This window comes from Cervus elaphus, chromosome 9 (assembly GCF_910594005.1).
Source record: "Cervus elaphus chromosome 9, mCerEla1.1, whole genome shotgun sequence".
In the NCBI taxonomy this organism is placed as follows: domain Eukaryota; kingdom Metazoa; phylum Chordata; class Mammalia; order Artiodactyla; family Cervidae; genus Cervus; species Cervus elaphus.
The window spans coordinates 55,523,267-55,543,340 of record NC_057823.1 but is presented as its reverse complement, the minus strand read 5'-3'; the positions used below and the strand labels follow the sequence as shown (position 1 = coordinate 55,543,340).

The following is a 20,074-nucleotide window of genomic DNA, read 5'->3' as shown; positions in this document are numbered from 1 at the left end:
ACACACCCAGTTTGTGACAGGACTGTCTACACTCTGGCTCTTTGGTTATTCCAGACTGTTAATGGAAGTTCCAGAAAATGGTTGATTTGACAATCGAATTTAGGAAGAATAAAATATGTTTCCCAAGAGATAAATTCAGAAACAGTCATTGGAATGTGACTCTGCAGCTTAATTGTAGTTCACGAGCAGCGGACCTCTCCCTAAAGGAAACCAGAAATCAGCACAGCGGTTGTCGCCAGGGACCACAGGAGACCCACTTGTAACTTCTGATCATGGTCTTTGCTTATTTGAAACAAATATTAAAATATGCATCACATCAAAACAAAACTTTGTCAGAAATTCAAGAGACAAACATACCACCAAATGGAAAAGTCATTTAATGCAAAAATCATACTTCCACTCATTTCACAGAGATTGTCACATAAACCAACCAAATGTAAGAAAGCCAAGTTTCAGAAGTCACTCAACAGAAACTATATTTTCTTTATAGATATGCTTAGTGACATGAAAGCATAGTTTTTTTTTTTTGTTTGTCCGTTCTAAAGCCCGAACATGGCAAAACTGTTTTATGAATAACAGGGGAAAAGTTCTATTCTAGTCACAAGTTACTTTTTAATTAAGAAATAGGATTCTACACACCAGTCAATATTCAATACTGAATTGAAGTTTAAAACAGTGCATTTACGGTTTTTTAAAAAAACATTAAAGTGCCATTTTTAAGTACTTTATTGATATTATATCACACAGCACTTTATAATATACTCAAAGGTAGCCTAAATTATGAACTAAACATGCAAATATTTTCTTCAAAGTAATGGACAAAATGTCTTTTAGAGTGCTTGTGAACACTAGCCTAGTATGAATGACTTACTGTTTATGAGTTTGATCTTTTTTTTCAACATGACTCTTAATAAGTTAATAAGGAATATAGCTGTAGATAGTAACCACCTGATAAATATGAACAAAATTTCAAAATGGCACTTAATTTACATCTTTGATCATTCTGATCATCTGTCAACAGCCTCTCTTGTTTCTGTAATTCTCAACCTTTAAATCTTAAAGGCTGTCAAGGCTCAGCAACTGCCAGCTTATGTGGGTTTCTAGAAGAGAGTCTGTGTCGTTATATATGTAAATGTGAGCTGTACATACACACACACATACACACAAACACATACTAATACAGATACACTTAAGAATCACCAGATGAACCTCTTCTCACAGGTACAAGGTTGACCCTGGCATCTGGATACCCAAAAAAGCTGCATGCAGGGTCTGTTTGGACAATTCTATAGAAATGGTTGATGTGGAAAGGTGCTGAATGTCTTGGCCCCTCCAGGACTGCCCAGGTAATTCTGACACTTTATCACTCCTCTTGGTTCTCACTGACTACACTCAGTAGAATTCTGATGTAATAGTAATTGCTATACTTACATGGGTCCAGGACTGTGCTAAGGTCCTTAGCCTTGCTTGCTAAGGCATTCTGCCTTGAAAGATGTTTTCATCTTGTAGTGTCCTGTAAAACTTTTGTAAAATATTAGTTGTGACCTTTTCATGTGATAGATTTCCCCCCCTATTAAGAACTACATTTATCTTTCTTTAAAAAAATCCACAGTTCTTCAGCATGGTTTATCCCTTTCTGCTACCAGCATTACTTTACACCCAATCTTTTTTCTTCTAAGAATACAAATCCTTCCATTAGGAGGCCACATTTTAGCCAGGGCTGGCTCTGGATGATGTGTGGATTCTCTACATGGCCTCTCCCTCTGCTCTAGGAAGTTCCTTAGTTAGATAGGTACTGTAGGCAGTAAAAAGAAAAAGCTAATTATGACTTGGTGGAGTCTGGTCTCAGGTATGCTCAGGTTTGTGTAAGGTCTCAGGTTTGTGCAAGGTCCATTATTCCATGGCTGTTGTCATTGGGAGGCTACACTTACAGAAAAGTGATTCTGCACCCAGCACACCAGCCTGTCAAACACATTTGAAGCACAAGAAGATACATTTTTTAAATGCCGACACAGGGTGTGTGAGAGGACACACAGCTGACTTAAAAGAGTGGGGAAGGGTTGTCTAGGTAAATAATCACTGTCAAGTTTGCCAGATATGACAGATAACTCCCTAGAAGAACACCCAGGCCATTCCTTTCAAAGTCGGGTAGTCAAGAAGCTGTTGATTTTCCTCAACGCTGGCTACCTACTTGGGTAACATGATTGCTCATAAAACATTCAATGCTAGGGGGAACTGTGAGTGCCATGACAGCCACTGTTGTACCTAGGAGTTCTGTGTCTATAAAGCTGAGTGCTCCAGATTTTTCTTTTGGAAACAGGAGCCAGAAGATGAAATGTGCCAATAGACAGTCATGAGTAGTTGATCGTGTTACTTCAGTTGATTATTTCGGGCTCACTACTCCTCAATCATGGATGTTTTTAGGACCTATACAGTCAAAATAGTTTTTGGTGTCATTGGGGTTGCTGCTTAGATACAAGCTCTCATGGCAGAAGGACCTCCATCTGAGCTATAGGCATGGCATACATAACTGCAGAGTCTTGGCAAACCTGAAATGACACTGTCACTAGCATGACTTTGTGTTGCTAATACCAGTTGGCCAATACCTGATTGTTCCATTTTCTCTCTTTCTCTCTGCCTCTCTATCCAAAAAGGACTCAGCAAGAGGACATGAACTGGAATTATGCTGGAAAAAAAAAACAAAACCCAGTTTGGTCTGACATAAGGAAATACTTATCGTCTGTAGAAATATTAAAAAACCAAGCTAAAACCTGGCTCCAATCCTGGGACACCATGGCTGGCAGTGCTATACAGGATACACGCCTCTATGTTCAGATTTGAAGAGAGAAGAGAATATTATCAGTCTTGAGCAAGTCAGGACTTCACTTGCCTGGGGAGTTGGGGGAAGACTGTGAAACTAATTGTCTTCTCAAGACATGGTATTCTATAGCTATGGAATTCTGGGAGTACCTGGAGGAGAAGTGAGAGACTGATCTTGATGCCCACAGAAGACTCAAGCTATGTCTGCCCACCTGATCCCAGGGCCTTCCAAAAGCAACATGAGACTCCTGGGAAAGCTCGGAGATTTTAGTCCACAGTATTCCACTCTGTTACCCAGTTCACTCCCCTAATCTGCCCTAACATCCCTTCTTCCAAAAGACAAGAGTCAGAAGTGAGGAGCAAAGGTAGTGGAGGGCAAAACCCATTTTCAGTCTTTAAGTTCCTTCTTTTTCATTGGCTCATATTCTGAACAGTGTCTCCAGTTCTGTAGCTGATGGGGAGGAGGGGAGCCTGGCCAGGGAAAGGGAAGCAGAGCAGCCATCTGTCAGGGCCCAGCATTGCCCAGAGAAGCCAGGAAGGGCTCTACCTAAAATTCCCATTGGCGCCAGTCCAATTTCCCTCAGCTTCAAATCAGGGCTAACTGAGGAGGCAGGGACATGTTTCCAAAGTGGTCAAGGTGGGGCCAAATGTCTACAGGTGCGCTTCGGTAAGGAGCTCTGAAAGCCAGGGTTTGGACCTTCTGGCCGCCCCCACAGTAGCTCCAGTTAAGGTTCTGATGGGGCAGGTGATCTAAAATGTCAAATGTATTAAAAGCATTATGTTGCACTCTAGTTAGAAAGCACAGTGGTACAGAGTGTGCTGGTCCCCAAGCTGTTCAAAGTCTGCAAGGAGTACATGTATGCTGCCCCTATGTGCCTTTTCTTCTTGGGTTTTCAATAGTAGCTTCCCTGAGTCCTATCTCAGTCTTCTCCAATCTTAATTCTTATTCCCTCATCCATTGGTAGTGTCTCACTTGCTCTGGGTTGGGTAATAGCTGTGTCATCCCTGAGCTGATGGAATGAATCACAACAAACTCCTATTACCTTTAAAGTCATCTAGAAAGCTATAATAGCACAATCTTCATCCCTCTTTGGAGTTTTTTTCTTATTTTGGAGCCAGAGGAAATCTGAGATGAATAAACATGTTTAGGAAAAAAGGAAGAAGCAGCATATCAAGAACTAAATATCCTAAGCCAGTTTTTCTTAGAACCTAGACACACAACATTTGCAAATTTTAGCTTGGACTTGGTTATAAAGCCTTATAGATGTGCCAGAAGAATAAGATACAAGGAGCACACAATTATCCCATCTTCTGTCCTGGTACTTTGGGGTACCAAGAAATACACCTGAGAAGAAAAATGAAAAAAAAAAAAAAAAATCTAACCCTTGGCCTCACCTGTTTAAATCCTGAGCTTCATCTTACTACTGGGTAGGAGTTCTTGGAAAAGTTAATTGCCTGAAGATGCTCTTTCCATCTCCAAAGCCAAAGCCCAAGAAATGCTTAAAAAACCACATCTAGATAAAGAAGACTGAACACCATTCAGGTGCCATGTCCACCACCAAGAACCAGCAAGAATATGTGAAAATATCTTCTTCCTCAAGGCAAGAGAGGGGCTGACCTTGGCTCTCTGTGACCATGTGTCCCCCTCTCTGCCTCATATACACACTTGTTCAGCAATCAAAGCTTAAACGTGTGAAGCAACTAACTTAAAGAATATCAAATATAAAACTTTGCCATATAGTATTTCAAATCACTCTATTTACAAATTTATCTTTTCAAAAAAATGTAAAAGATACAGTAATTCAACACAATTCAAGTTTTTCTTTTCTTCTTTAAAGTTCCCTCAAGAGGAATTCCGGAAGCAGGACACACTCTGGAACATGGCTGCCATTCCTGTAGGGCTCCCAGGGAGCCTGACAGTCCCTCACTCTGGAGTTGGTCTGCCCAGAATCACTCTTGCAGGGACATTCAAGTGTGGAAATACTGGGACTCTCTTCTTTGGAAGCCAAGTGGAGTTGAAATGTCCAAGCCAAACTTCCCCATCCAAGGTGGTCTTCCACAAGACCCAGCCCCTTCTGGTCCAGGAAATCCTCTTTCTCAGAAGGTACCCATCCCACCTTCCATGCCCCAGCCCTGTGGCGTCCTCCTAAATCACAATGGCTTCTGATATTAGTCTCACACCCCAAAAGTCTAAGAAACAATTCCCTTTTTCTGAGTGGCAGTGAACATGTATGTCCTTTTAAACTGGAGGCCACGGGGTTATTAGCTCAGGAGTCATGCCTGAAAACCTCCAGGGGACCAGTGCTGAGCAACACAGGGCATGGCCAGGGGAGCTGGTCAGTGGTAGGCTAGAGGCAGGCAGGGGCTGGAGGAAGGAGAGGTGAACGGGAGGGAATGAGAGAGAGAGATAGACGGTGTCCCTCTTTAGGAGGCAGCATGTTGCCCTCTAGAAAACAGACATGAGTTGCATGCAAGAACAGAAACATTAAGCCTGTATGTAATTTAATCTCACGAGGTTACTAGTTTGCTCCAAATATATCCTGGTGCTGCTGAAATTCATCAGAAAGGGAACGGTTCTCAGCTGCTATTCCATCTGCCCCCAAGTAGACCTGGTTAATTAAAAGTCACTGAGTTGTGTCCGACTCTTTGCAACCCCATGGACTATACAGTCCATGGAATTCTCCAGGCCAGAATACTGGAGTGGGTAGCCTTTCCCTTCTCCAGGGGATCTTCTCAACCCAGGGATCAAACCCAGGTCTCCTGCATTGCAGGCGGATTCTTTACCAGCTGAGCCATCAGGGAAGTCCAGAACTTGACCAGGTTGTTGGAAAACCATTCAAAAAATGACTGAAAGGGGGAAGAGGCAAAAAAATATGTCATGCAAAGATTTTGTGTTACTTTTTGGTTTGGTTTAGAGTAGGCTGGGTCGCCATGATTATGAGGTGATGGCAGCCCTCGGTGGCAGAGAAGTTCCCAGCTTGGGAGGGGGGTCCTGGAGTGTGTTCTCTTGCATGAGAGGACTGGACAGAATTCTGCTGATGCTGGGCCAATGGCTGCTTGAGAGATGGTGAGATTGGATCTTGTGTAACCAGTGCCGTGACCCCTCTCCATCCTTCATGCAAACAAACAGACCCAGCAGCCTGGAGCACTGCAGGGCTCAAGTATTCAGAGGTGGGGTAGAGTGAGTGTCTACTGTAAACAAAAGCAGTGGACCCAGCCTGGATCTCAGGCCACTGCCCAGCCCTGTCAGAGCTGGCTACACTGCATGCTCTTGGGGACTACTTGTATCTCACTGACTTCCTTTTTCAGAAGGTTGGGGCTTGGATGACTGTGAAAACAAAATGAGCACACCCCATGTAGGGTGCTAAATAAAAGACATGGCTCTGTAAGCCTTTCTCGTGGTTATCAAAATCAAATGGCCTCCTCTGCTGATTTCCGTCTCTTTCTTGCAGTATCACCGCATGTCAGCTGAGATGATCGCGGGGATGTGTGACACCAGAGTTTACGAAAATGTTCGTGCTGACAGGTAGCAGCAGAGTCAGTCACCCTGTATTTCTCAGCGGCAAAGAGCAAGGGCCCACAACACTGGAATCAGCAGTTGTCGTGGATACCGTGGAAAGCTCAGCAGTTCTGCCAGGGCTCCCGGTTAGAGGAACTCCACGTAGTTCTCGGGTATGAGGCCTGTCTTTCCATTCAGAGTCCCCTCCAACCAGCCAGGCTCCTGGGACGGATGCACTGTACGGAAGTGAGCAGAGAGAGAAGATGACGTTACACATAGGGCAAGGGGCTGGATACGGACCGCGCTGGTGTGGAGGAAGCGTACAGATCGAGTGCCGTTGCTCGTTAAGGAACATAATTCTTGAATTTGTTTAAACCAGAGTTTTTTCACCCATTGGGGGGACCTGGTGAAGGTCATTCTGAACTTTCTCCATAATTAAAAGGAGAAAAGACACAGACACTCAAATTCTACTTACAATTTTAGGAGTTTCATGGACTTTGCGAAGTTCCTGGTTTTAACTATAAAGAAGTAACATTTCAATTTTTTAGGCTAGAGGTCACAGTCATTATATTCCCTCTCTATATTTACCTAGGTATCCATCCATCCATGTACTCATCTACCCACCCAGTGCTGGCTATGTACCAGACAAAGTACCCATGGAGGACTGCTGAGAACTAGTCCTTAAAGATGTCTAGCTCCTAATCATTTTACTTCCCTTCAAATCCTGACCCTCTGCTTCCAATTTTCTTGCAAATTCCCTCTGCATTTTTAAAAAGTATCTTATAGTGTTTGAATGGCCCTCTCTTGTTTCCAACCATACCCTTCCTTAGTTTTCTTTCTTGTTCTCTACAGTTTTCCTCTTTCCTATATACAAGTCTGAAAGCTGTCCTCTCCCTCTCTATTGCAGTTTAGAAAATTTCTACCCCTTTGATTTTTCCATATCCAAAGACTACATACCCAATGTTCTGTGATATGACAATCCATCTCCATGGAAACCACTGTGACATTGTAAAAATTACACACACAATCCAGCTGAATCCGCAAAGCAGTCAACAGCAGGAAGGGAGAAAGAAGGGATCATGGACTTGGGAGAGGGGGCTGTACATGTTTGTGAACTGGGAATATACAAATCACTCTTGGGTGAGGCAGGATATTTGCTCCTAACATTTTAGGAAAACACCAATTTTTCCAAGATTGTTTGGAGAGAATGAATTCCCCCCTATTCCCTTCCTAGGCTAATTAAATGACTTCCTGAGTTCATCTTAGAAAAGCATTTCCACCCCCAACACTACAATACAGCACTAGTTTTGGTCTGTAGGGAAAGAAGGAAGAACAGAGACCAAACAGACTAAATGTAGAAGCAGCAGAAGGATCGCCACTGAGGCTTACAGAAGATCAGTGTCAACCTTGGCTAGATTTTGAAGGCTTCTGTAGGTAAAGACAAGATCAAACACCTATGAGCTGGCCTTCAACATGTTTGCATGCTTTTGTTTCTCTAGGAATAGATCCAAGTAGCAAGGGTACTTTGGATTCATGACACCACACAGGGAGGAGTCTGGGAGAGAAGTTCCATGGACGAAAGAAAGAACACAACACAGCTTAAAAGCAATGCAGCGTCTCCAACGACCAAGCTCTCTCAGCCCACCACTGAAATGCTAGCACCCAAACACCCCAGCCTCCTGCCCATCTATCCAGCTGATACTGTCAAGATTACTTCAGTTTCTTCAACCTATCAAGTGGTGATTAAAAAAAAAACAAACACTCTCTTCCCCTCGGTGGACTCTCTTGGAGGTTCAGGAGCCAACACGGAGAAAGCACAGTAAATGCTCAGCATGTGTGAGTCAGTAGGAGAGCCTGCATCATTTGACCAGTAATTTGGACTGGTCAGCAGGACTTTCCTGGTCAAACCTGAGTCTCAACAACCTGGTTTCAACAACTACCTAAGCTGGGGGAAATCTCAAATGTTCAGAACCCAAACCAAACAAATCAAACTCACTCCCATAAACAAAAGACCTAGAAAGAATAAATCAACACACAAATTAAAAACCCAAAAAAGTCACCTCCTATTTAACAGCAAAGCTCCTCGCTGAGTTGCTGTTCTACTGGATGCACTGAGTCCATCTCTTTCAGACTCTCTCTGTTCCTGTGTTCAAACACAGTTCGGGTGCAGAGATTGTAATGTGTGCAAACATTAGAAATGGAATTTGCAGAATAAGGGAAGAATCAGAGGGGACAAAGGAGGCCCTCCAAACTAAAGAACGAGAGAAATGCCATGGGGGATGGCAGAGGATGATGAAGCCTTTGGGTCAGACTGCTGACTCAGTGCAGTCAGCAAGCTAGGCCTCACTAGGGCATGGTACCAGACCAGGTGCAACAGAACCACCTGCACAGTTATTAAAACTGCAGATTCCTAGGCCTCATGGCATGTCGGTTACAGCAGAATCTCGAGGAGGGGGCCCAGGGATCTGCATTTTAACTCATTCAGAGAAAGTTATGACTTCTCTGTGCCAAAATGCCCCTGCAATGAAGTGATAGTAAGAACTGACGAAGAAAAGAGGCCGCCCCACAACCCCCAGGTTTCTGTCATCTTTTGTTTCCCTTCCTCGCACTTCAAGGCTCAGTTGAAGCCCCACCTCGTCCATAAATATCATCATGGAATGCCATCTACCTGCTCCCTCCCTTCCCCAGGTTCCTGGAACTCTCATCATATATACCGCATATTATTCATAGGTCTTACTAATGCTGTTGAAATGTGTTAAGCTTGTTTTCCCTAACTAGTTTTTCAGTGCATTTTAGTTTGTATTCTATCATTCAACATACTTCACTGACTCTCTTCTCGTGAATTACAATGAAAGAAGCCAACACCTACAAATGGTGACTGGGAAACAGCCATGGACTCAGAGACGGACTCATTTAATCTTAAGGATCCTACCTTGTACTACTATTATCGCTATTTTATAGCTGAGAAAAAATTAAGGCTCAGAGAGGTAAACTGATTCATGCAGGGGCACTACGTTAGAACCAGGATTTGAACCCAATTTGTTTGATCCCAGAAACCAAGCCCTCTTCCACTTTATCACGCCCCTAACCAACCAGAGGAGGTGATCCTTGAGAATAAGAATGATGGTGCCCATGGAGACTAACTGGTGGGCCCTTTGCTAAGTGCTCCCCCTGCAGGACCTCTTTTCATCTTCACCATGTCTACAGAGTTGCTCCTGCTGTTATCCTCATGTTACTAATGAGAAACAAAGACTCAGAGAAGTTAAACTTCTAGTCCCAATTACATAGCTGGCAGATGGTGGAGGTGGATCTGAACTCAGGACATCTGACCCCAGGCTCTGAGGCGTTAAGCACTACCCCTTTGGCCTAGCCTAATGCTCCCAGGGCATTGAAGATGCTTGTAAGTACTTGTTGGGTTGAATCACACCAACATCCAACCTTCTGAATTGTACCAGTGTCCCCTATGCTATATAAACACACAAGGTGTTGCAGTGAGCTGCCTGGGCAGCTCTCCAGCCCAGCAGGCATTATAACAAATAAAAGCTGCTGCTGACATGGCTGTGCTTACTGCCAACTACTCTCTCTCTGCTCAGTCCATATTCACATCATACACCCCTGCTCGGGCAACTCACGCTCTCCCAGCTCCTTCACTCACGATGGACAAGGAGCAACTGTGTGCCCAAGATCCTGACAGCAGGCTGCCCCAAGGTGAAGCAGCACTAGCTGGAGGAGTGCAGACCCCTGTGTGGTTGAATGAGTGGACTCATTTAACAAATGTTACTTCAGCACCTGCTACGTGCCACATTCTGTACACAGTACAGAACAAGAAGAGACTCTGCTCTAGGGGAGAGGCCATCTATAGTAAGTAAGCATGTAATTTTAGGTAAACTGATGAGGAGAGAATGAGACTAAGATAGGGATATGGATGGAGGGCCAAGAGTTTGAAGAGTTAAAACCTAAATAATGCAAAGTGGATGGCCACGCAGTGGGTAATGCAAGTGAGAGGCCCCAAGATGGGGAGAAGCTTGTTGTGATTTCAGAACAGTGCTGTGTAAGTTTTTCTTAAAAAGCCAGATCATCAGTGTCAAACTACTCAAATCTGCCACTGTTGTGCCACAGATAATATGTAAACACAAGGCGTGGGTGGCTGTGTCCCAGGGAAGACTTATTTACAAAAACAGTCAGTGGCAGGTCATAGTTTGCCGACCCTATTTAAGAACATAAAGAAGGACTCAGAGGCTGCTATGTATCAAGGGAGGGGAAGAGCGGGCCAGAGGGCAGGGGCGGGACCTGGAGGACTTCGTCAATAATTCTAAGAACAACACGAGGCTACTGGAAGCAGGAGAACAACATGATGTGACTTCCATTTTTAAGTGATCATCTGGCTGCTGTGTAGCGCCTGGGTAGTGGGGCAGGAGTAGATGCAGTAAGACCAGTTAGGCAGCTGGTAGAAATGCCTGGAGAGGCTGGGGAGGCTAAAAGACTCCACTGAGAAATTCTCTTGGGAACCCCACTGCCTGAGATGTCCTTTATCAGCAGAGGAAATCTGGGGCGGCCCTGCCTGCACTCACCCCTGCACTCTACCCCAGGAAGGAAGGATCCGACCCATCTCACATCTGGATAAAAGCATCCCAAGAACCCAATTTTAGTGAATGCCATGTGAATTTCCAGGTATCACTAGTCGTACTGCTTCTAGATGACTAATGTTCCTGGGAACACCAGTTTTTCTCTTTCCAGTTACTGTCTGAGGTGCTCTTGGTAAAACGCACAGTTTCCTAGTAGACTGGCAAGGGCTGCCACTGGAGTTACTTCCGAGTATTGCGCAGCCGTTACCCACTGCACAAAGTCCAAGAGCTGACTGGGCAGCCGCTCCAGATTCACAGGGGGCCCCTGGAATCCAGAGGCCTGGAGATTAAATCATTACAAACAACTGACTTTCCCCTCAAGGAGCCCCTCCCTCTTCATCCTCTTTTCTGCTTCTTGATCCTGAGAAAGACAAGACACACAAACACACACACACACACACACTCACTCACTCACTCATTTATTCTAATGCTGTCATTAGAAAACTTCCTTCTCATTGATCTGATGATTTAATCTGACAGCTACAGAGCTTGCCACTCACACTGCTAAGGCCTTACCTAGGCTCTTCAGCAACAAATTGCTGAGCGAGAGAACAAGGAAGAAACCTCTCTGACATGTGAATAGTTCTTTTCTTTAATGTCTACTTTTTTTTCCTAAAAAGGCAAAGGGATGGAGCAAGTAGGGTCTAAATAGCATTTTCTAAAAATTGGAAGTCATAAAACATTACCAACCAACTAGATTAAAAACTAGATCGACATTTTGTCAGATCCTTCTTTGACTGCAGCTCAGTGAACACTGAGAGGTGTTGTCTTCAGGGCTTACTGTGGCCTTCTGCCTTTCAGGGAATTGGAAAGGTCACTGGCATTGCTGGTTAAAAATAAACTAGTGTCAGTAATGCTGCTGGGATCCCCGGAGACCACAGGAAGGCCAGGTAAGTACTCTGCCTCTCTCCTGCTATCATTGGCCCTTGTGGGGTGAAGACAATTACTGAATTGAGGGGCGGGAGCAGTCACAGAACCTGCTGGGAAGGGGAGGACTTGGCAGTTAAAAATCAAGTATCATTTCTTTTTTCAGTTGGCTAGTTAAACTACTTCAAAAAGGAGACTTAAAAACTAAAGAAGCAGGGAATGCCAAATGTATAATCCTGCTGGAGATCAGTTGGGCAGTTCCTTCAACAATTAAACATAGAGTTACCATGTGACCCAGCAGGCCCATGCCGTGGTATATCACCAAAGAGAGTGGAAAATCTATGTCCCCACAAAAGCTTGTGTGAAGATGTTTATAGCAGCATTACTCATAAAAAGAGCCAAAAAGTAGAAATAATAAAAATGTCAATCAACAGATAAATGAATAAACAAAATGTGGTATATCCATGAAAAGGAATGGAGTTCTGAGGCATACTACAACATGGATGATGTTGAAACTATAATGCAAAGTGAAAGAAGTCAGTTACAAAGACCCTGTATTGTATAACTCCGTTTACATGAAACATCCAGAGCAGGCAAATTTATATAGTGCCAAAAAGTAGATGAGCAGATATCTAGGTGGGATGGAGCAGGCTTAGGATAAATGAGGCATGACTGCTAAAGGGAGCAGAGTTTCTTTGGGGGTGATGAAGATATTGTGGAATGAGGTAATGGTGATGGTTGCACAACTCTAAATATACTAAAACCCACTGAAATGTACATTTTTAAATGGGTAAATTACATGGTATATGGCTACCTCAATAAAGTTGTCTAAAAAAAAAAAAAAAAAGGAAGAAGGCTGAACTCAGGAAGAGGAGTCCCAAACAAGACACACATGCTTACACAGACCTTTTGTGAGCTTAAACCCACTCTGCCCCGGGATCAGGGGTCCTCTGTGTTGTCAGAGTGAATAGCTGATAGGAACACACCAGGCCCTTGTCCATCGGGGTACTGTAGTGAACTGTGGTTTAGAAGACAGACTTTTAAGCTCTGGATTTACCGCCAGATGTGGGGACCTCTAAATTCTTGCTCATGTACGTACAGAAGCCCCTTCCCTGCTGACAGCATAGCACCAGAGCCCATGCATGCAGCCCACTGATTTGTCTGCCATGAAAACTGTGTCATATTATGGCTGGGCTGTGATTCCCCCGCACATGGGCCTATTCACAAGGGACACTTGCTGAGGACATGGCTTTAGACAACCTTCAGTGGACTCACTTCATCTACAGGTGTGCCAGAACCTAAAAGCTCCAGCTGCTGACAGGAGAGATGGCTTGGCTTGCTGTCTGTATACCTTGATTTTTAAAGAACCCAAATGAAAGTTAATAGAGCAAAGGTTTAAGGACAGTGCTCTGGGGACTTTGAGAACCATACATGAGGAGCTATGGGCTCACTCCCAGCCCTGCCGGCTCAGATCAAGGGCCACCAAGTGTGACCTGGGAATTCCCCAGGTGCTCTGTGACCTGTTTCCCATTTTATCTACTCAAGCCTGATTATTATCTCTGCCATGCTGAAGGCAGGAGCTGGCCACACAGTGGGGAAGCCCCCTTGCATACGGATGCACTCAAGGCTGGTCCCCAGGAGCCCATCTCTGCTCTGGCTGGGACCTCAAGGCCCTTACAGAGAGCCAGGATCTGGGGTGTTGAGGTGCAGTACCTACTGCCCAGCTGAGCAAGCCAGAGCTGGGTTGTATTAGCAGCTAAGAAGGAAAACTGTCATTGTAAATGATAAGAGCATCAGGGCCTTTCTCTAAAACAGACCTAGTGGAATGATGATCATCATTAACAAAAGCAAGACACGGAGAGCTCACTGTGTGTTGAGTACTACTTTAAACATGTCATGTACACTACCTCAGTCTTCTCTCACATCCCTCTGTTCTCTCTCTATGACAGAGAGGACTGAGGCACAGAGAGGTTAAGTCACTGCTTGAGGCCACACATAATCACGTGGTCAAGCCAGGGATTGCGCTACAGTGGCCTGAATCTCAAGTTCAGGCTGTCCAGTGCTACATGGGAGCCCTGGCATTCCCACGTTTCCAGGTCTCAGGCAGGTGGTAGGAGGTGTGGTCCAGCTCTAGGCAGGACTGCGCGGTCAGGACGGGGAAGGAGCAGTGCGCAGTGTTAACTCACCCCTGCCGGGGAACTCTGCCCCTGCCCCACCTGAGGTCAAGGAGGGAGGCCCAGAGCATGTCCAGTTCCGGAAACCAGGCAGCTGGTTTTTGCTTCCTCCTTTGAGCAAAACAAACAGACCCTTTCACCCAGGCATCTAGAGGGATTAACCCCCAAGGAGAACTACATCTGGGGAAATCTCAGCCGCAACAGAAACTTGGGCCTTTCCCCAGAATCCTGATTTTTCTCTCAAGGCCAATAATAAGTTATGACACATTGGGACATCAACTCCACCAATTTTCATTTTTTAAAATATTCCCTTTTTTTGGAGGGAGGAATACAAACAAATGGAACAAGGAAATGTTGCATCAAGCAAGCCCAAGGCCCTTGGGGCAGGTGCCCGAATCCATTTCCCTGCAGGAATGCCTGTGCAGGACAGCTGGCACTTGGCAGGGGTGGTTTGACTCTGGGGTCAACTTCCCACTCCGGGAAACGGGGGAAGGACGAGCAGGGATGCAGCACAGCTTATCTGCCCCAAGCTCACCCGACGCCCTGAGCTCACTGGACCATCTCAGAAACCGGCCTCAGCTGCCATGGACAGTGAATCCCCTGGAACCCCAGAAGACAGGCATAGACCCTGTGGCCACAGGCCCCACCCAAACCTTCTGCCCACTTGCAGGGTTCCTGTTCTCCACTGCTTTGTCTCCCTGCTCTGTCCAGCCCCCTGATGCTCAAAGCCTGTGCATGGACTATTGCATTCAATGCCCATGACATCTCCACAACACTGTCCTGTCACAGTGAGGAGGTGACTCCATTCGTCCTCTCTTGACAGTGATTCCTTGAGTTCTGCCACTGCTCTCTCACTGTGGGAAAAGACCACCCCCCCCCCCCCCACACACACACACACATATACACAGTCCTTTTCAGTCTTACCTGTTCTATGGAAATTTTCCTTAGGTGGAAAGCAACTCTGACAACTCCAGTTATTTATTTGAAAAACTCACCATTATCGAACACCGTCCCTGCCGTGAATGAGAGCTCGGAGTCGTGTTCTGCTTTGCAGGCATACAAGGCTTTTGCCTTCCGGAATGGTGTGCTGGGGGAAAACAGTTTAATGAGCATTTTAAAAAAACCTTCTGCAAGATATTTCATCTCTCTTCCTCTCCTTCCCTGCAAGCGGCCTAGCCCTCTCTTGTGGGAAGAGCCTGACAAGGCAGCCAGATGGCAAAACATGAGGTAGGAAAGTCACAAAGGTCACCAGAGTAAAAACGAGAAATAGGCAGAGAATAGCCAGAAGCCCGGGAAAACCACTCTTCTTGTGGGGTCATGTTGTGCCAAGTCAAAACTTGACCTGGGAGTCATAAGAGCTGAACAGTTGGGGGGGGGGGCAGGCTGGGCCCTGTATGGGGAGCAGGACTAGCTGGGGAGTAGGGAAGTGAAGGCAGGAAAGAATTTCCAAGTTGCTCTTGAGGACACTCCCAGCAGACCATGCTAGAAGCCGGCAATGCTCAAGGAGTTGAAAAGGAGAAATTCAAGCAAAGATGGGTTTGGGCTCCAGGCCCAGGGCTGACGTTAGCTCTCGCAGATGTTACTTCTTTCTCATTGGGCTGGTGGAGCAGGATTCCAGAGTTGGAACTCCCGGACCCCCAGGGCAGGGCAGGGCAGGGTGGGGAGCAGTCAAGGTGTGGGCATGATCATGTGTGTGTGTGTGTGTGTGTGTATGAGCATACGTGTGTACACGTGTGTGGGGATGAAGAAGGGAGAAGGGACACTGTGGCAGTTTTTTGTGCCTTTCTCATTCAAGGAGTGCTGACACTCATTGTGAATCAGAAGCACTTCAAAAAATGCAGATGTCTGGGTTCCACCCTGACTTGCAGAAACCAGCATCAGTATTTTTACAAAGCTCGCCAAGTGACTCTCACGAGCAACGAGGGTTAAGAACCATTCTTCTAGAGTAGGGGTTGGCAAACTCCTTCTGTAAATGGCTCACAGTATAAACATTTTAGGCTTCATGGGCCATATGGTCTCTGCTGCTTTTACTCAACTCTGCACTGTAGCATGAAAGCAGCCACAGACAAGATGTACATGGAAGAGTGAGGCTATGTTCCAGCAAAACTTTATACTTATCAAACACAGGAGGCAGGCTGGATTTGACCCAGTGGCTACAGATTATGAGCCCATGTTCTAAAGTACAAGTTGCAAGCACTGCTAAATCAATTTTTGTCTTGATATTCAACCAGTTCCAACAGATCTATGATTTCTCAAAGGTTTTAAGAAAATGGATGTTTAGCGGTCAAACGGTCAAATGGATGTTTCAGCGGTCTTCATTTGCTGAAAGCAACCTCTCTCTTCTCCTAAGCTATCTTAGGAAGCACATTTAGGGGCTCCAGGGTAGAGTAGCTGAAGAGCAAGTAGTCCTCTGGGTTAGACAATTATTCAAGAGATACGTATTATTTGCTTTACCTTTATTTGGCTAATGGAGGGCCTCAAGGACCCAGGGAGGCTAAACCTCCATTTCAAGTGGCCGAGTGAGATTTAGTAGAGGAATGGTCTTAGGTAAATCCAGACATGATCAGAAGGATCAGGGTACTTTCGATCACTACAGAACTGTTACTCTTGGAGTCACCAAGTCCAGCTTCCCACTGGAAGGAGGCGTTATGGATGTTTGGAAACCTGTACCATGGCCAGGTATTTAAAACTTTTAGTCTTGGTTCCATGAAAATTGAAGGAAAGGTGACGTAACAGGTCTGTTGTGCGGATAAATGGCTATCCAGAATTTGTTGCTGAGGTGCAGTTTACTGGTGTTTTCCCTGGTCTTCTAGTAACCAGGAGATAACAACTGGGTGGGAGAAAACTGGGCAAGTGGGAGAACATGAAGTGGGTTTGCTGGGAGTGAAAGGAGGAAGAGCCTTTAGAATGTATCAGCTCCAGCTGGAAACCAGCTCCTCTTACATAATTATCATTAGTATTAGGATTAAGTTCAGGACAAGGGGCGCAGTCTGTGATCTAACGAAACCAAGTCTATGTGTTGACCACCAAGGGCCAAACAGCCAATGTGAGATTGAAGTTTTATTGTTTTATTTTGTTGTTGTTTGTTTGTCTGCTTTTGACGGAATGGGGAGCAGAGAGCATCTGCTTGTGAAAAGTGTTAAAACAACCAAAATTCTCTACAGACAGGCAAGTGAAGCCCGCAATAACATGAACGTGGAAGGAGAATGCAGTGGCCACGAGCCAGGGTCATTGTCCCTGGCGGACGGGGTAGAGCAGTTGCGGGGAGAGGACAGGGACCAGGGACGGGAGATAAAAAGTGAGGCAAAAATCATCTGAGGCAAGGATTCTCTGGCTGGGTTTTCATAGAGGTTACTTATTAACCTCCTCAAATACAAGGAATGGGACAAAACAGGGACAAGCCAGGGAAATCAACTGGGTGTCTGGCAGGAAGGAAGCAGGGGGAATACCTCAGATGCCCAAGACTGTCTTTCAAGAGGAGTAAATTTTCCACTAATATCTGGTTTGGGAGATTTAACAATGATAACATTCAATAAAGCAGCATATTAAATATAAGAACAAAGGTCAGGAGAGAATCCTGCTTTTGTTTCAAATTAAGAGGTGACTGACAGTCTACAAGAGGGCTTCCTCCTACCTCCACGGCACGTGAGCCAAGAATGGGAGAAATGATACAAGGGCTGCTTCTAAAAGGAACTACTCTTGTTCCCCAGGACAAGGGCTGGCAAATAAGGCACAAGGCAGCTAGTTAAATCTGAAGTTCAGATCAACTAGGAATACTATTTTAGTGTATGTCCCAAATATTGCACAGGATATACTTAAACAAACATTTGTGGTTTACTATTCAACTGGATATTCTGAATCTTCATTTTATTTGCTACATCTGGCAGCCCTACCCAGGGGAAAGCTTCCTCTTTGTAAGAATTTGCTAGCCTGAGTCCCACCGAGTCCCACAGAGCCCCATGTCACTCTCTCCTTATCAAAAGCCCTGAGCAGTTTGCATTAGGTAGGGTTTCTACCAAAACAGATCCTGTTGGCACACAGGTTTTATTTGTAGGTTTTGGCTCTGATTAAAGAAACAAAAGATCTCCACTTTGGTTCTTCTGCTCCCTGTTCTCCACAGAGCACCTCTACCCTGGACACAGAGAGCCTGGGGTGCCCGTGACTCTTCTGTGACAGTGCCCTTCAGACCTCAGTGGGGCTTTCAAGGGCACAAACAAGCTTGGAACCTTCTGCTAGTTCATTTTTAATTTTTGCCTCTGAGCATGGCACGGGGCCAGGAAAGCACTCAGAGGAGTTTCCCTCAACTGCCCTTGCAAGCTCTGCAAAATGACAACCCACTGTCTGCACTGTCCAGGGAGGTGGGCTCAGCTAGACTGGCAAGATGCAACAGTCTGATCATTTTGGCATAATTTCCAGGAGCCCTTGTGTGATTCCAAGTTAGGAATTTGGGGTGGGGTACCCCTTTTCTAGAGGTACAAGTGAAAGGAAAGGGAACACTCCTCCAGTTCCCTTTCTCTGCCGTGCTGTGAAAGGCACCTCCGTTCCTGAGCTTGAACTAACAAACAAAGCAATGCTTTGAAGAGGGGGGACCAAACCTCTTCCAGAGAAGACATTTATATAGAAGTTCATGGGCCCATTAATTAGGTCTAATTAAGTTTTTATTTTTAAAAGCTCTGTCTAGGGAAGGAAATCTGAAACTTCATGTTCTGGAAGTGGATTTGGGGGAATGGTTCATTGGACCTGAATAATGGGTATATGCCCCCACCTCTTGGCTGCATATTGCAACAGCAATTATGGGATTTTTGCCTTTTGTTGGCTGGCTCCCCAGCTGTGTCCCCATCCATGCTCGCTTTGGCACACATGGTCAGCTCAGTGATAGCCAATTGTAAGTCCTACTCTGTCTTGCCTATTTCAAAATGGCAGCATCCTACAGGGTTGTGCAACAGCATCATCCAAATGGCGCCATTACAACGAGGGCTGGAATGAATGGTCCTGAGTAATCATGAACCCAGACACGTGGGGAGTACAGATTCTGCTGCTACTGTCCTCTGCCAATCTAGAAATACTTTGGAAAAGGAATAGCTAAAAGAGTTAAACCTGGAAATTTCTGGGTGACAGAGTGGAGAGGTGGAGATACTGGACAGGCAATAGGGCCCCAAAGCTTAGAGATATAGAAAAATGAAAACCGTCAAAGCAGAGCACATTTCAGTTTTGTTTAGCTGAATGATTCTACTGGCTTGAGTCCCCCAACCCATTCTATTCAAGGGCTAATGTTCTGAAGATTTTACTTTCTTTTGATCAAAATGAAGGAGCCATATTTTGGCTCTGGTTCAGGTCTTCACGGGGCAATCAATGATCTAACCAGAACAATTCAAGCCATATATCTGCTGTCCTTGAAAGTTAACATCTCCCAGAATGTACCTAAGAAATAATTAGGAGATAATCTGATTGTCAAGAAAAGTATAATCTGTATTTTTACCTTATTCCCAGGGTGAGGATAAAAGGATATAGTGAATAGCTCTCTCTTTCCCATTTTCAAGGAAAAAGCTAGACATAAAACCTAGAAAAGCAGGCCAGGCTATTGGGCTGGGAAGCATGAAAACTCAAATTTGGGGCTACCCATGTATTTGGAGGAAAGAGTGCTGGTTGAGGGCAAGAAGTCCTGAATTCTGGATTGGATCTCATGAGTCATGTGACTATATACAAGTCACTTCTCTGTGCCTTAGTTTTCTTTCTCTGTAACAGGGTTCAGGCCATTTCTTCTCTCATTCTCACATGCAGATACAACAAAATGATAGATATGGAAGTGCCTGGAGGAGAATAAAGTAATCTGTGTGTGTGTGCACACGCGCTCAGTTGTGTCCAACTCTTTGTGACCCCATGGACTGTAGACTGCCAGGCTCCTCTGTCCATAGAATTTTCCAGGCAAGCATACTGGAGTGGGTTGCCATTTCCTACTGCAGGGGATCCTCCTGACCCAGGGATTGAACCCGCATCTCTCACACTGGCAGGCGGACTTTTACCATTGTGCCACCTGGGGAGCACCCAGGTATGTATGTACATATGTATAAATAGCATGGTGTTTCTTT

At 45.2% G+C, this 20,074-nt stretch overlaps 1 protein-coding gene across 7 annotated transcripts in view; it reads right to left on the bottom strand.

Annotated features, from left to right (window-relative positions):
* Positions 1–354: 354 nt before the first annotated feature.
* Positions 355–20,074, bottom strand: part of ARHGAP26 (Rho GTPase activating protein 26) — a 470,784-nt gene continuing 451,064 nt past the window's right edge. For 4 of the 7 annotated variants that reach the window (XM_043913110.1, XM_043913113.1, XM_043913116.1 and 1 more), the window contains 3 exons: positions 14,981–15,072; positions 13,998–14,096; positions 355–6,555 (listed from right to left, as the gene is read on the bottom strand). In XM_043913110.1, the coding sequence (XP_043769045.1) occupies positions 6,467–6,555; positions 13,998–14,096; positions 14,981–15,072 (280 nt within the window). In that variant the 3' untranslated portion in view covers positions 355–6,466. The remainder of the gene's footprint in view (positions 6,556–13,997; positions 14,097–14,980; positions 15,073–20,074) is intronic. The other 3 variants (XM_043913112.1, XM_043913117.1, XM_043913115.1) reach the window with 1 other exon arrangement.